This window comes from Aedes albopictus, chromosome 3, assembly GCF_035046485.1.
Source record: "Aedes albopictus strain Foshan chromosome 3, AalbF5, whole genome shotgun sequence".
Classification (NCBI taxonomy): Eukaryota; Metazoa; Arthropoda; class Insecta; order Diptera; family Culicidae; genus Aedes; species Aedes albopictus.
In genome coordinates, this window is record NC_085138.1 from 72,970,047 (window position 1) to 72,985,755 (window position 15,709).

Here is a 15,709-nt window from a genome sequence, read left to right on the forward strand (position 1 = left end):
AATGTCATGTAAACTTACATTATATGTCATGTAATTCAGCATAACTCTGAGTATTTACATGACATAACACAAATTTACATGATATATCATGTAAACCATCATAACACTAAATTTACATGACTAAAATGAAGTTTACATGACGTGTAAATCTTATTATTTTTATCTGTGTAGCTGTCCAAAATTGGAAGCGAAACGTTGGAACAATGAAAGTAAATGAACAAAATGTGTTCAAAGGTATCACTAAATGATGATGATCACGTGAGTGAGAAATTTGATGCCTGGGGATATCTCACGAAAGAGCGGACCTGGTGTGATGGTTCGAACACTTGACTATCACGCCGAGGACCTGGGATCGAATCCCACTCTCAACAAACTCACAAAATGTGGGTTCTTCCTTCGGAAGGGAAGTAAAGCGTGGGTCCCGAGATGAACTAGCCTAGGGCTAAAAATCTCATTAATACAGATAGAAAAAATATATAACTCACGAATTTCCTTCATTGATTCTTCCCGGATTTCCTTTAGGGATTTCTTTCGAGATTTTTTCATTGAAGATTTCTCATGGAATCCTTCGGGGAAAGAAGTCTTCAGGGATTTCTCTTTGAGTTCTTTTAAAGACACATTTTGAGTAACTTTCAGGGATTATTCTAACATTGTTTCATGGATTGGTCCTGGGATTTCTTCATGGCTTTATGCCGGATTTTCTCCTGGATTCTTTCAGGAATTCCTCAAAGAATTCCTTCCCGAAATTTCTTTCAGGATTTCTTTAAGGGTCCCGTAAGTCTTTGAGGAATTTCTTCAGTGATTTCGTTCGATATTCGTCCTAGTTTTTTCTTCAGATTTTTCCAGAATATTTTCCCGGGGTCACAGGAAAGGATTACTCTACGTGGATGGAGCGTTTGGCGCGTGGGAATTCTTCGATAGAATACCGAACATTAATGTATCAAGTATGGGGAATATGCTACAATGGGCAAGAGAATGTCAAAATTTTATTTGAAAAATGCCTTGGGTTCAGCTATACGAAAAGATCTTGAACCAACCAGAAATCGAGCCCTCACACTCTCAGAACGGTCTTACTATGGGGCTGTCCATTAATTACGTAAGGGTTTATGGGAGGAGGGGGGGTTTGAGAAATCTTACGCGCCATACAAAAATATTTGGGTTCTCATACAAAAAATCTCACAAGGAAAATCGTAAAATTTCCCTTACGTAATTAATGGACAGCCCCTATATAAAAAAAAGTTTGAACTAGATAAAACAAAGGTGGTAGCATAAGAGCAGCCCTTTTTTTTCATTCTTTTTGCGAGGTTATCACCTCTATCACTCGTTTAGTGTTGAGTCGTATCTATAGGGATCAGAATGTAAGTGCCCCATAGACATAACTTGTTTTTCGTGAAATTGTGTTTATTTTATTTGAACTTGACTATTGATAATAAATTTATTTAAAGAATTTAATTGTGAGACACCGTGCAACCTTCTCACTGGAACTGTACGATTTGAAATAAATTAAAAGAAGAGTAGATTATGCCACTTGAGGAAGAAGTCAGAATGAATATTAAAAAGGGCCTTTCCTATTCCAAAAGTAATTTACAAAATATTAAATATTCAAATATTTATTTGTACGTCAATTCTTCAATCCATTACTAATCTGCTCTTCACTTGATCTGCAAGCAATTCCGCAACAAAAAGTAATAACAAAAGCTTGTACTAAGCCCCTAACCCGATACACATTACGCATAATTCACCCGACATCAACTTATCTACGCATGCATTAACGGACAGTTTCAATAACAAAATCTAACCCAATTTCGTTCTACAAATTGTGGCTGCCAGAACGCTTCAAAGCGACATAAATTGCAATAACTCACCTGCTGCTCCCTGCCTGCGCTTCGGTGACCAATGTCCTGTCCTGCGTCCATGCGGCCAGTGCGTGGCGTCGGCATTTGTGCGTGGTCCTATCTGTGTACCACTCGAGCTCACTAAGCCGACCGACCAAAACGGTGCGGACAAGCAATTTTCCGGCCATCGAACCATTCGTTATTTCCCTGGAGGCCAAATAAGTGAACCTTTCTATCACACCGCCACCCGCGATAGGTGCGACGCGTGGCGGTAAATTTTTCTTATTTCGTTCGAGTGATAAAGGTTCCCAAACCGAATGGTTGGAAATGAAGAATTTGAGAGTTTAGCCCATCAGTGTTTACTTTGGGTCAGACAAAACTTTTGCGGATAAGTTCTGAATGATCGGATCCATTTTCATATTAAAAATAAAAGATTTCAGTTGAATCATCGCACTGCAGTGCACTGTGCCGCCATCTATTTTTCAAAGTAAAGCATTCACCACCAAATCAAAGATGGCACTGCTGTTGTATGAAATTCTGAAATCAGCCTTTTCTAAAGTTTTCAGATTGGAAAAAAAACTCGTAATTGAGAATTGTATAACATTTTTTTATTTCGATCACAACCGGTTTACCATGTTGCACACCTCTCAGCTAGAAAGCCAATTTATGAGCCACAAATTGAGCCCATTTTCCCACCGACTTCGCCGCCACCACGTCATCCGGTTCTGGCTCCGGTCAATCGATCGGTCGTACCTACCCGTTCACAATATTGCAAAGCACTCACAAAATGTAATAATTTTGCCAACCTATTTGACCAAGCTCTTTCCTTCCCCGTCCCGCACGACACGTTTCGTTTCATCCATAGGCTTCGACGGTGGTCAGCGGCAGGCGTTCGTCATGGAGATCTACGACCAGCAGACCCACATGCTGCTCGCCAACGTGTCATCCGGGCTGCCAATGTTTACCGTCCGGGGGTTGGATTCCGGCCGGCTGCTCAAAATCGTCATCTATGCGACCAACATGCGGGGCCGCAGCGAACCGATCCTGATGCCGGCGTACACGCTGAAACCGGCGGAGAAGCAAACCGGTGAGTATTGTTGACCGCAGCTGGTGGTGCATAGGGATGATGCGTGCACGGGGGTGTGGCACTCAACAGTCGCGACGTGAATTGTATGGGTTTTGGCATCCACATTTGGATGTCAGCATATATAAGAATCTAGAAGGCAAAAGATGGAAGAAGGAAAATAGAAAGTCAACGAAAAAAACAACAGAACTACACAGAAGTGAACAGAAGATAGAAGATAGAAGATAGAAGATAGAAGATAGAAGATAGAAGATAGAAGATAGAAGATAGAAGATAGAAGATAGAAGATATAAGATAGAAGATAAAAGATAGAAGATAGAAGATAGAAGATAGAAGATAGAAGATAGAAGACAGAAGATAGAAGATAGAAGATAGAAGATAGAAGATACAAGATAGAAGATAGAAGATAGAAGATAGAAGATAGAAGATAGAAGATAGAAGATAGAAGATAGAGGATAGAAGATAGAAGATAGAAGATAGAAGATAGAAGATAGAAGATAGAAGATAGAAGATAGAAGATAGAAGATAGAAGATAGAAGATAGAAGATAGAAGATAGAAGATAGAAGATAGAAGATAGAAGATAGAAGATAGAAGATAGAAGATAGAAGATAGAAGATAGAAGATAGAAGATAGAAGATAGAAGATAGAAGATAGAAGATAGAAGATAGAAGATAGAAGATAGAAGATAGAAGATAGAAGATAGAAGATAGAAGATAGAAGATAGAAGATAGAAGATAGAAGATAGAAGATAGAAGATAGAAGATAGAAGATAGAAGATAGAAGATAGAAGATAGAAGATAGAAGATAGAAGATAGAAGATAGAAGATAGAAGATAGAAGATAGAAGATAGAAGATAGAAGATAGAAGATAGAAGATAGAAGATAGAAGATAGAAGATAGAAGATAGAAGATAGAAGATAGAAGATAGAAGATAGAAGATAGAAGATAGAAGATAGAAGATAGAAGATAGAAGATAGAAGATAGAAGATAGAAGATAGAAGATAGAAGATAGAAGATAGAAGATAGAAGATAGAAGATAGAAGATAGAAGATAGAAGATAGAAGATAGAAGATAGAAGATAGAAGATAGAAGATAGAAGATAGAAGATAGAAGATAGAAGATAGAAGATAGAAGATAGAAGATAGAAGATAGAAGATAGAAGATAGAAGATAGAAGATAGAAGATAGAAGATAGAAGATAGAAGATAGAAGATAGAAGATAGAAGATAGAAGATAGAAGATAGAAGATAGAAGATAGAAGATAGAAGATAGAAGATAGAAGATAGAAGATAGAAGATAGAAGATAGAAGATAGAAGATAGAAGATAGAAGATAGAAGATAGAAGATAGAAGATAGAAGATAGAAGATAGAAGATAGAAGATAGAAGATAGAAGATAGAAGATAGAAGATAGAAGATAGAAGATAGAAGATAGAAGATAGAAGATAGAAGATAGAAGATAGAAGATAGAAGATAGAAGATAGAAGATAGAAGATAGAAGATAGAAGATAGAAGATAGAAGATAGAAGATAGAAGATAGAAGATAGAAGATAGAAGATAGAAGATAGAAGATAGAAGATAGAAGATAGAAGATAGAAGATAGAAGATAGAAGATAGAAGATAGAAGATAGAAGATAGAAGATAGAAGATAGAAGATAGAAGATAGAAGATAGAAGATAGAAGATAGAAGATAGAAGATAGAAGATAGAAGATAGAAGATAGAAGATAGAAGATAGAAGATAGAAGATAGAAGATAGAAGATAGAAGATAGAAGATAGAAGATAGAAGATAGAAGATAGAAGATAGAAGATAGAAGATAGAAGATAGAAGATAGAAGATAGAAGATAGAAGATAGAAGATAGAAGATAGAAAATAAAAGATAGAAGATAGATGATAAAAGACAGACGAGAGAAGATAAAACTTAAAACCGCACAATTCGAAAGATGGCTGTCATATAGGATAATGCAACTTTTCAGCTTCGGAATCAAATGGACAGTGGTCACCGGTGATCGGTAAACCATAGTTAGATGCGTTCGAAATTGATTCCACCGGACACACGTGGTGGAAATTTTCGGTTGTCCACCATGCAGGTGTGACACTTCGAATATAGGAGAGTTAGTTCATCGGACCAGGACTAAAATTACGGAAAGAGCTTTCAAAGCACTTCTACAGGGGTCTAAATGGTGTTGGAAAGTGAAAGACGCATATCCTCGTTTACCTGTATTTTCGATATCTTCTCGTCTCTTTGTCTTTTCGTTTTCTCATTTCCTCGTATTCTCGTCTTCTTGCATCTTCTAGCGTTTTCTCTCATTTTTCTTGTGTTTTCCCATATATTCTAGTATCTTCTCGCGTCTTGTCACATCATCTCACTTAATCCTGTCTCTCGTATCTTGTCATGTCTTCTTTCGTCTTCTCGCGTCTTCTGTTATATTCTAATAATTTCTCTCCTTTTTAGATGTCTTTTTGCATCTTCTCGTGTAATCTCGCATCTTCTCGCGTCTTCTCATATGTTCTTGTATCTTTTCGCATTCTCTCGTATCTTCTTGCTTTTGATTGCGTCTTGTCGTGTCTTCTCACGTCTTCCCACGATTTATCGCGTTTTCTCACGTTTTTGTGTGTCTTCTCGCAGCTTCGCACGTGTTCCCGAGCGTTCTCGTATCCTGTCTTGTCTCCCCACATTCTCTCGTGTCTTCTTTTGTCTTTTCCGTCTCCTTTTCTTGTGTTTTCTCAATCTTCTCGTGTCTTCTCATACTTTCTCGTGTCTTTTTAGCTTTTACCGCGTCTTCTTACATCGTCTCAATTCTTCTCGCGTTTTCTCATGTTTTCTAGCACCTTGTTGCATCTTCTCGTATTCTATCGTGTCGTCTCGCGTTTTCTTTTATCTTTTTACGTTTTCCGCTTGTAATTGTGCCTTTTTGCGTATTCTTGCGTCTTCACATGCTTTCTCGTAACTTCTTGGTTTTTATAAAATACTTTTTTTGTGTGTTTCGTGGTCCTGCGGTTAGCGGAGGCAGCCGTCTAGGCGTATCGTAAGCCTCGGAGTGTGGGTTCGATTCCTGCTCAAGTTGGTGGAAACTTTTCGTCAAACGAAAAATTCATCACTGGGCCACTAGGTGTTCTGTGTTGTTCGTTGACTAGTGTAAGAAATGTGTTCAGTCTGTGCAGCCTCTGGCTGAAGACACTGTACATTGTACATTGTCTTTTTGTCTTTTTTTTATCGTGTCTTCTCACGTCTTTTTGCGCCTTCTCTCATCTTTTCAGGTCTTCTTGCGTCTTCTCGCGTCTTTCCGTGTTCTCTCGGATCTTCTCGCGTCTCGGTCTTCTCTCGTCTTATCGCGTCTTCCGGCATCTTCTCACGTCTTCTTGTGTCTTCTTGCGTTTTCTCGAGTCTTCTCGTGTCTATTTGGTTTTTATCACGTATGTTTACTTCTTCTCACGTCTTCTCGCGTCTTTTTGCGTCTTCTCGCGTTTTCTCGCATTTTCTCAAATCTTTTTGCGTGTCTTTTCACATCTTCTCACGTCTTCTCGCGTCTTCTCGCATCTTCTCAAGTCCTTTTGCGTCTTCTCGCATCTTCTCGCGTCTTCTCGCATCTTCTTGTGTCTTCTCGCGTCTTTTTGCGTCTTCTCGCGTTTTCTCGCATCTTCTCAAATCTTTTTGCGTGTCTTTTCACATCTTCTCACGTCTTTTCGCGTCTTCTCGCGTCTTCTCGCGTCTTCTCGCATCTTCTCAAATCTTTTTGCTTTTTTTAGTTTTTATTAACCCTAAAAGGGATACCTTCATGGCCTCAGTTCTGTCACCTCGCTGAGTGTGTTCCATCAAAGACGAGCTCTGAAAGGCGCCTGGGGTCCAATGGACCCCAGGTATCCCTTTTAGGGTTAATGTGTATTTTAACTTAAATGCTAATTCAACACTCAAATCTTTTTGCGTCTTCTCACATATTCACACGTCTTCTCGCGTCTTCTAGCGTCTTCTTGCGCCTTCTGGCATCTTCTCGCATCTTCTCGCGTCTTCTCGCATTTTTTGCGTCTTCTCGCGTTTTCTCGCGCCTTCTTTCGTCTAATCGATGTTCCGGCATCTTTTCACGTCTTTTTGTGTCCTCTTGCGTCTTCTCGCGTCTTCTCAAGTCGTTTTGCGTCTAATCGCGTCTTCTTTCGTCTTCTGGCGTATTCTCGCATCTTTTCGCGTCTTCTCGGACCTTCTCGTGTCTTTTCGCGTCTTCTTGCGCCTTCTCACGTGTTATCGCGTCTTCTCGCATTTTCTCGCATCTTCTCAAATCTTTTTGCGTCTTCTCGCGTCTTTTCGTGTCTTCTCCCATCTTCTCACGTCTTCTCGCGTTTTCTTGCGTCTTCTCGCGTCTACTCGCGCCTTCTCGCATCTTCTACAATTTTGTTGCGTCTTAGCGCGTCTTCGGACGTCTTCTCGCATCGTCTCGCGTCTTCTCTCGCTTTCTCGCGTCTTCTCAAATCTTTTGTCGTGTCTTTTCACATCTTCTCACGTCTTCTCGCGTCTTCTCGCATCTTCTCAAGTCTTCTCGCGTTTTCTCGCATCTTCTCAAGTATTTTTGCGTCTTCTCGCGTCTTCTTGTGTCTTCTGGCGTATTCTCGCATCTTTTCGCGTCTTCTCGCGTCTTCTCAAGTCTTTTTGCGTCTAATCGCGTCTTCTTTCGTCTTCTGGCGTATTCTCGCATCTTTTCGCGTCTTCTCGGGCCTTCTCGTGTCTTTTCGCGTCTTCTTGCGCCTTCTCACGTGTTATCGCGTCTTCTCGCATTTTCTCGCATCTTCTCAAATCTTTTTGCGTCTTCTCGCGTCTTTTCGTGTCTTCTCCCATCTTCTCACGTCTTCTCGCGTCTTCTTGCGTCTTCTCGCGTCTTCTCGCGTCTTTTGCATCTTCTCGCATCTTCTAAAGTCTTGTTGCGTCTAAGCGCGTCTTCGGACGTCTTCTCGCGTCGTCTCGCGTCTTCTCTCGCTTTCTCGCGTCTTCTCTCGCTTTCTCGCGTCTTCTCGCATCTTCTCAAGCCTTTTTGCGTCTTCTCGCGTCTTTTCGTGTCATCTTGTGTCTTCTCACGTCTTCTCACGTCTTCTCGCGTCTTCTCTCGTCTTCTCGCGTCTTGTCGCAACTTCTCGCATCTTTTTTCGTCTTCTCGTGTCTTTTCGTATCTTCTCGCGTTTTCTTGCGTCTTCTCACGTCTTTTTGTGTCTTCTCGTGTCTATTTGGTTTATATCCCGACTTCTGACGTTTTCTCTCGTCTTCTCACGTTTTTTTGCGTCTTCTTGCGTCTTCTCACGTCTTTTTGCGTCTTCCCACGTCTACTCACTTCTTCCCATGCTTACTTGTGCCTTTTTGCTTTTTATCGCGTCTTCTTGCTTTTTCTAGTGTATATGTATTTGTGATTTTACGGCTTCCAGTCTCTCTTGCCTCTTCTTGTCTTCGCGTCCCTTCGTCTTTTTATCTCATCGCCCTCAATTGTTTATATAACCATAGTTACACAAAATCCGCATAATTCTACCAAATTCTAATCAAATGATTCAATTCCATTACCCAACTAAACCTCATCGTTGCAGCTGCAACGCTAAAATTGCATTACCCAACCGTACCCACAAACCAATTACGATCGGTCGCACTCAAACAGACTCACGCACCAGAAAACAAAACCCGAACCACAATCAAATCAAGTAATCGCGCAATCAACTAAGCAGAAATGGCTAAACCGCAATCAAATGGTTCGCCAGAATTACGGCACCAATTTATAGCTTTGGTGCCCTCCGACGCGCGCGCCATGCAATCAATTGAACCCCCAGCCCAGCCAGTAAACCCCAAACGATCTCTATCGAATTCCAATCCGAACGCTCCTGAACTCCTGAGCCCTTCTTCGCAACTGCCTGCCAGGCAGTGAGTGAGATGCATTCAATTAGCTTCTACTTCATTATCAGCCAGCCCTCTCCGTAGGAGATGCGAATGCGGCGATAACACTAAATTTGAGATTAGCTAACCAACTGCTCTGCAGCAGTAGTGAACCTTCGTCGCATAGTTTTGACTGCAACCAAACCGGAAGATAATGGAGCTGTCCAGGTTGAAATATGGCCCCTGTCACTGCGGCGATTGGTTGTATTGAGGAGGGTGGAAATTGCTACAATCCGAACAATGCGCCGGTATCGATCCAGAATGCGCTTCTTTGTAATACAGTTAATTAATTTTTCCGGTCAATTTCTCGCATCTGTTGTTCTGCTGAACTAGTGCACCATCAGCAGAGGCCCGTAGGCCAAAACTTTCTAATTCCGTCACAAAGCTACAAAATTGTTTTTCAATTGGCTGTCGGGCTAACTAGGCCACGTGAAACTCTGGCGGGAAAAGACAAAGTGTGGACGACACAGGTATTAAAACTTTTGCAAGAGTTTTCAGGAGGTATTTAAAGCGGCTGACGTAGAGATGCACCTCGTACGGTGCCTAAGCTTCCCATAAGCGTGAGTGAGTGGCTGAAGAAGGTTTGTTAAAATCCTGTCTAAAAAGTCATAATAACCGTCACAAGTGGAGTGAAACACAATACTGAAGTTGTACATTGTATAAGTATGAAACAGATTCCAACGGTAGTCCTCAACACGCCACTGTGCTAAGGCCTTCTCATGCCAATAATCCCTTTCTGCCATCAGTACGACGTTGGTGACAAGCCGCAACGGGCACCTCTCTACTTAGCACAAAAGCTGGCACCAATTTCTAAACCACCATAAGTATGGGTCCTATCCAACCGGAGGAACAATTTCCAACTAGAGAGAGAAGGCCCGAAAACGCATGTGGCAGGACGACAAGGCGGAGGTACTGACAAAGTTTCTAAGCAAAAAATTTTTGAAACAAAACTCCCACCGGCTGGCTGCTAGCTGTTCGAGAAATCATCATCCATATTTGCTTTCAACTCTGCGTTGCTGCCACTTGTAGTGCCCACTTGGGTCCCACTTGGGGGCCTAGGTCGGTATAGACATTCGCCAACTTCAAAGCCATGCGAGTACTCGAAAATTTATACCTTCTGAATCCCGCCGGGGATTAAATCTAATACAATATAATGGTATTAATTAAGATTAAACAGCTTTTACACTGCACACAGCAGCCCCCACCAGCATCGGCGCCGTACTTCCTGGACTGCGCAGCGCGTAAGGACCAACGGTGGCGGTGGTGACAAGGATGGCCAAACGAACAGTCAGTGGCCACTCGAGATGTTAGTTGGTCCGGTTGGTAGAGGTAATGGTAACAATGGAAACGGCAGTGAACAACGGACCATTTTAGAAGGGACAGAAAGGAGCAACTATACCGCTGCTCGACGATGCTTCCCATGGTTCCCGAGCGGGAGGAAATTTCTGAAGAAAATGCTAATGCAAATGGATATCTATTAGACTGGGTCAACAAAGTCGATTTTTTGAAACAAAGCTTTTTCGATTCCTTTTGGCGTCCAAAACAACTGTGCAAAATTTAGGACCGATTGGTTGCGTCCCCATATTCCGCATTACGATTGAAATTTGTATGGAAGTTAGTATGGAAAAACGTGCTTTTTTGCATTTTTCTACACGCAGAAAAATAACTCTTATTAGAATCAAATTTAAAGAGACTTTGTTTCAAAGTCGCGAGGTTTGTTGAATCAAAAAAAAATGTTTTTCTGTTTTCAATATTGGAGCATGCATATTGCCAATATGAGCAAGGTGATTCAGTTTTACCTTCAGATTTTCCAGAACAGATTTGGTCGTGAACGTTAACTCGCTATCAGTATAGCATATTATAGCAGTATCCGTGTTCGATTCTCGCTCGCCTTTTTTATTTCGCTTTCACTTTCAAACAAAAACATTTTGTTTTTGAATCTAAGTCCATGAATATTTGTTTCAAAAAAATATAGTCTTTGAAATTGCAAAATTACTTACTTTCAAAGCAATGATGTGATAGATTCAAAGTCAACAAATATTTGAAACTACAATCAATGCCGCGGAGGCTTGATTGTTAAAGCAATGAAAATAATGCTTTGAAACAAATACCAAATGTATTTGATTCAAAGCAAAATGGTATTAAGCCGTGGTTCAATGGTTTATTTTCTTTGATTCAAAGCACTTTAAAGCCTGTATCCACAATAATCGGGACACAGAAGTACGGCTGTAGCTCTGTAATGAATCGGTAAAATTTGCCAAATCATTGACCAAGAACTCTTTGGTGTATGTTTATTATGTGTGCTAAATTTCATAGAAGTCGATGCATTACTTTTAACTGTGGATGAAAAACAAACAGACGTGGTTTTAAGCATTTTGTACAATCATGACCAATTTTCATTCGCATAATAGATGGTTCTTTTACGCTACAGTTCAAAGTTCTGTGATGATAATTATAAAATTTCGTTAGCAGTTATGATACTTATAGAGACACTTTCTTGCAAAATTTCATCAACGTTGATCAATTGGTTTGAAAGTTACTGGTGTTGATAGGGGTGAGTGTTAGTGAAAAATTTTCGTGTTTTTCATGTGTGATGTTTGCCTATTCATAACTTTTGAATTTCTCTGCCAATTTTCATGAAACTTTTACAGAAGATAGTTGATTATGTGTATATTATGCCTGCAAAATTTGATGATTATTGATATAGTACTTTCATTAGTACAATCGAAACAATAAAGGGTGCTGACTGTTTGCTGTCTGAGGAGCTAAAATCACGTTTAGTCCCAATACATGTTTCGACTATAAAATTGTTGATAGTGCATCGATTTTTTTGAAATTTTGCCTAAGCAACAAATGTAGATTGAGAGGTTTGTGTTCAAAATTTCAGCCATTTTTTTCGCCAAATTCAAAAGTTACAGCGCTGGCAAGCAAAACTAGGGTCTGTACAAAATTCAATGGCGCACATTTCACTCTTTCATCGCTACAACAAAAAGTACTGCAACGATCCACACGAAATTTTGTAGGTGAAATGAACACATCTCAAGATGTTATGAGGCCAAATTTGAGCAATTTTAATTTATCTATTGCAGAGTTGCAGGTGTATTTCTGTGTCCCGATTATTGCGGATACAGGCTTTATTTTTGAGTTTAAAATATTTTTTTCTGCGTGTACTAAATTGATTTTTTTTGTCTAAAACGATCTAACTAATGGCGTTGAAGCTTAGCCTAGAATATGTCGAAAAACTTTGCCGAAGACTGCAAAGTGATACGACACTTGTGAATTATAAAGTACAGATTGCCCGGTGGTGCTTAACATTTAACATGTTAAGGAATATCATCAATAATTAAACTTCAATTTTTGGCCTAAGTTACCAAGCGAATAAGTTTTTTCACAAGCGTCGGATCACTGTGCGCTCTTGGGCAAAGTTTTTCGGCATATCCTAGGCTATACTTTAACGTCATAAGTTACATGTTTTGAGACAAAAGAATTCAGCTTATCAATAAAATGCGAAAACAATTATTTATGCAACGAGTTGCAAAAAGTTGATTTTTTCAGCGCGAGTCGTACATTTATCAAACGAGGCTTGCCGAGTTAAATAAATACGAAGAGTGCTGAAAAATAAAATTTTGCGACGAGTTCCATACAACATTTTATGCAATGATATTTTTCATTTTGCAACCCATTTGAGTTGCATAATGTTCATAATGCTACTCAAATGGGTTGCATTATGAACACTATGCAACTTTTTTTCATTATGCAACTCATTTTAGTTGCATAATGAACCGGCACGGAAAAGCAGGTCATTATGATACTGAAATGAGTAGTATAAAATAGAAATTATTATACTGAATTGCATAAAGTACGTCTAAAGTAAAGTCTTCCCATACTAACTTCCATACAAATTTCAATCGCAATGCGGCATACGGAGGCGCAAACAATCACTTCCAAATTTTGCACAGTTGTTTTGGACGCTAATACAGATTGAAAAAACTTTTTTCCGGGTTGATGCGAAAAAAAAAATAAATTTTAAATTTCTCCATACAACGTTGACTCACTCTGATACATATATATTCTTCTTGTTGCTTAATTTTTAAATTCTAGCATAAAATACTCACTATTATTCAGACTATGTTTGAAATGGTTCCTTGGTCGAATGCCGTTTGGCCGAAAAGTGAATGATGTACTCAAGTGACCATACCACTGTCGGGGCCCGTGGCGCAGTGGTCCACACGTTCGCTTCATAAGCGGATGGTCATGGGTTCGATCCCAGCCCCGGCACTTGCAATTTTTCGTCAGTTGTCCTTCCCCCCGAGAGCAGCTGCAATTTTTCGTCAGTTGTCCTTCCCCCCGAGAGCAGCTGACACCTGATCCTCTTCGGAGCATATAGCTCTAACGTACCCAGAATTGGATATCGGTGAACCGCAGCTCATAATGGACGACCCCCAATTGGATTGGTGAAGGAAAAAAGCAGCCCACAGCATCATTGTGCTCATCATTCTACCGTGGACAGGGTAGAAAAGTGGAAGCAGCACAAAGGCACCAGTTCGATATATGTAGTAGAATTAGAATAGAATATATTTAGGCGCTGTACAAAGTGTAAGTGCAGCGTTCAATTGAAATCGCTCATGTAGTGCCCTAGTGGACAAAAGAGCAGTAAAATTAGGTTAAGTGATTAAGAATAAAAAAAAAGTGACCATACCCACTGTTCCCAGCCTCAGTATAACATGAACAAACAGTCTATGAGTCAAAAAAAAAATCTATGATAAAATATAGCCAGTTTCTTCGCCAACTAATCTCTGAATGTCAAAACTAGAAATGATGATTAAAAATAGGAAATATTTCTGATGATCATATTGGCAGTTAGAATGTCAAAAACTTCTTCTGAATTCTTTTGATCACGATTCGGCTAAATGACGCTTTCAGCCAAACGGCGTTCGGGCAAACGGCATGCGGCCAAACGGCCGGATACCGTTTGAAATAAATCATGTCAAAAAATTAAACATTAATTTAAAAAATAGAAACATTACACTTCTCGACAATATTTTACAAAAAGTTCGTGCTATGGGATGAGAAAAAGAGAACACGGATTTAGGACCCTAAAATGTCATAGCGAAAGAATTTAAAAAAAATTTGAATCGGAACTTCATAGTTTATGACCGAAGTTTGTATGGAGGACTTGGGGTTTTCAATTGATATGCGCATTGGAAGGTACCGTGCATATATTTAGGCGTTTTTGTATTTCCGGTTGTTTCGTTAGGCGTTCTAACGCCTAAATATATGAACACCTGAAGTTCTCCAAACAAACTTCGGTCATAAACTTTGAAGTTCCGTTGCAACATTTTTCAAAAATTCTTTCACCATGACATTTTCAGTGCCCGGCCCCTGTTCTTTCTTTTTCTCATCCCATAGAACGAACTTTTTTAAAATTTGGTCGAGATTCGACATCCCCAGGACGGGGCTGGTGCGAAATGTCAACTGGAGAGTTTGCGACGAATACACTCTCAACGACCACCAGGTGGTCCGGTATAGTATCTCTCGAGGAATTCTCCAAGAATTACCCCAGGAATTACTGAAAGAATTGTTTCAGAAATTCGTTCAGAAATTCCAACATCAATTTCCCCAGGAATTTGTCCATAGAAATACTCCAAGGATTCCTTCAGAAATCTTCCAAGAATTTGTCCAGGAATTCTCTGCTAGGATTTTTTCCAGGAATTCTTATAGGATTTTTTTCAGTGATGCCTCAAGGGAGTTATACAGAATTTTGTCTGACAGGAATTCCTCCAAGGACTCCTTTAAAGATTCCCCCAGAGATTTCGCCAGGGATTCGTCCAGGATTACCTCTAGGGATTCATGCAGAAATTCCACCAGAAATTCCTCCACAAATTTCTTCAAGAATTCTTCTAGAAATTCGTCCAGGCGTTAGTGCAGACTTTCCTCCAAAAATAGCTCCATGCATTCCTTAAGGGATTCCCCCGGGCATTCCTCTGAGCATTCTTTCAGGAATTCCTCCAGAGGTTCTTCCAAGAATTGCTGCAGTGATTCTTCCAAGTATTTCCATAGGAATTCCTCCAGAATTTATCCAGGAACGCCTTAAGGGGATTCTCCAGTAGTTCTTCCAGAGATTCCTCCAGGAATTGCTCAAGGGATTCTTCCAGGAATTGTTTAAGGGATCCCTTTATTAATTCCTCCACGAATGTCAATGTCCACGAATTTCTCCAGGAATTCCTCTAGGAATTCCTCCTAGAACTCCCCAAGTGAATTCTTCAGATAATTCTCCAGCAATACCTCCAGGAATTTATGCAGGAATTTATCCAGGGATTCCTTCTGGAATTCTTCCAGGAATTTATCCAGGAATTTCTTCAGTGATTTCTGCAGGAACTCCTCCAGAAACTTCTCTACGAATTTTTCCAAGGATTTCTCCAGAAATGCCTCAAAGAATTCCTCCAGGAATTTCTCCAGGAATTCCTCCAAGGTTCATTCCAGGAATGACTCCCAGAAATCTTTGAGAAATTCTTCCAGAGATTCCTTCAGGAATTCCTTAACGGTTTTCTCGAGCAATTTCTCCACGGTTTCCTCTTGGAACTCTTCCGGGGGCTTCACCAAGAACTTGTAAAGAAATTCCTCCAGACACTCCTCCAGAATTATCTCCAAAGATTCCTCCAAGAATTGCTTAAAGGATTCCTCAAGGATATGCTCCAGGGATTTCTCCAAGAATTCATACAGAAAATTCTCAAGTGATTTCTTCAGATATTTCTCCAGAGATTCCTCTAGGAATGCATCCAGAGATTGCTCAAAGAATTTATCCAGGATTTTTTTCAGCGATTTCTCCCGGAATTCCTCCAAAAAGTTCTCCAGGTATGCTTCCAGAAATTCTTCCAGGGATAGCCCAGG

At 40.1% G+C, this 15,709-nt stretch overlaps 1 protein-coding gene across 2 annotated transcripts in view; it reads left to right on the forward strand.

Annotated features, from left to right (window-relative positions):
* Positions 1 to 15,709, forward strand: part of LOC109399785 (synaptogenesis protein syg-1) — a 611,559-nt gene that overhangs the window by 474,736 nt on the left and 121,114 nt on the right. For both annotated transcript variants that reach the window (XM_062860224.1, XM_062860225.1), the window contains exon 8: positions 2,701 to 2,922. In XM_062860224.1, coding sequence (XP_062716208.1) covers positions 2,701 to 2,922 — 222 coding nt within the window. The remainder of the gene's footprint in view (positions 1 to 2,700; positions 2,923 to 15,709) is intronic.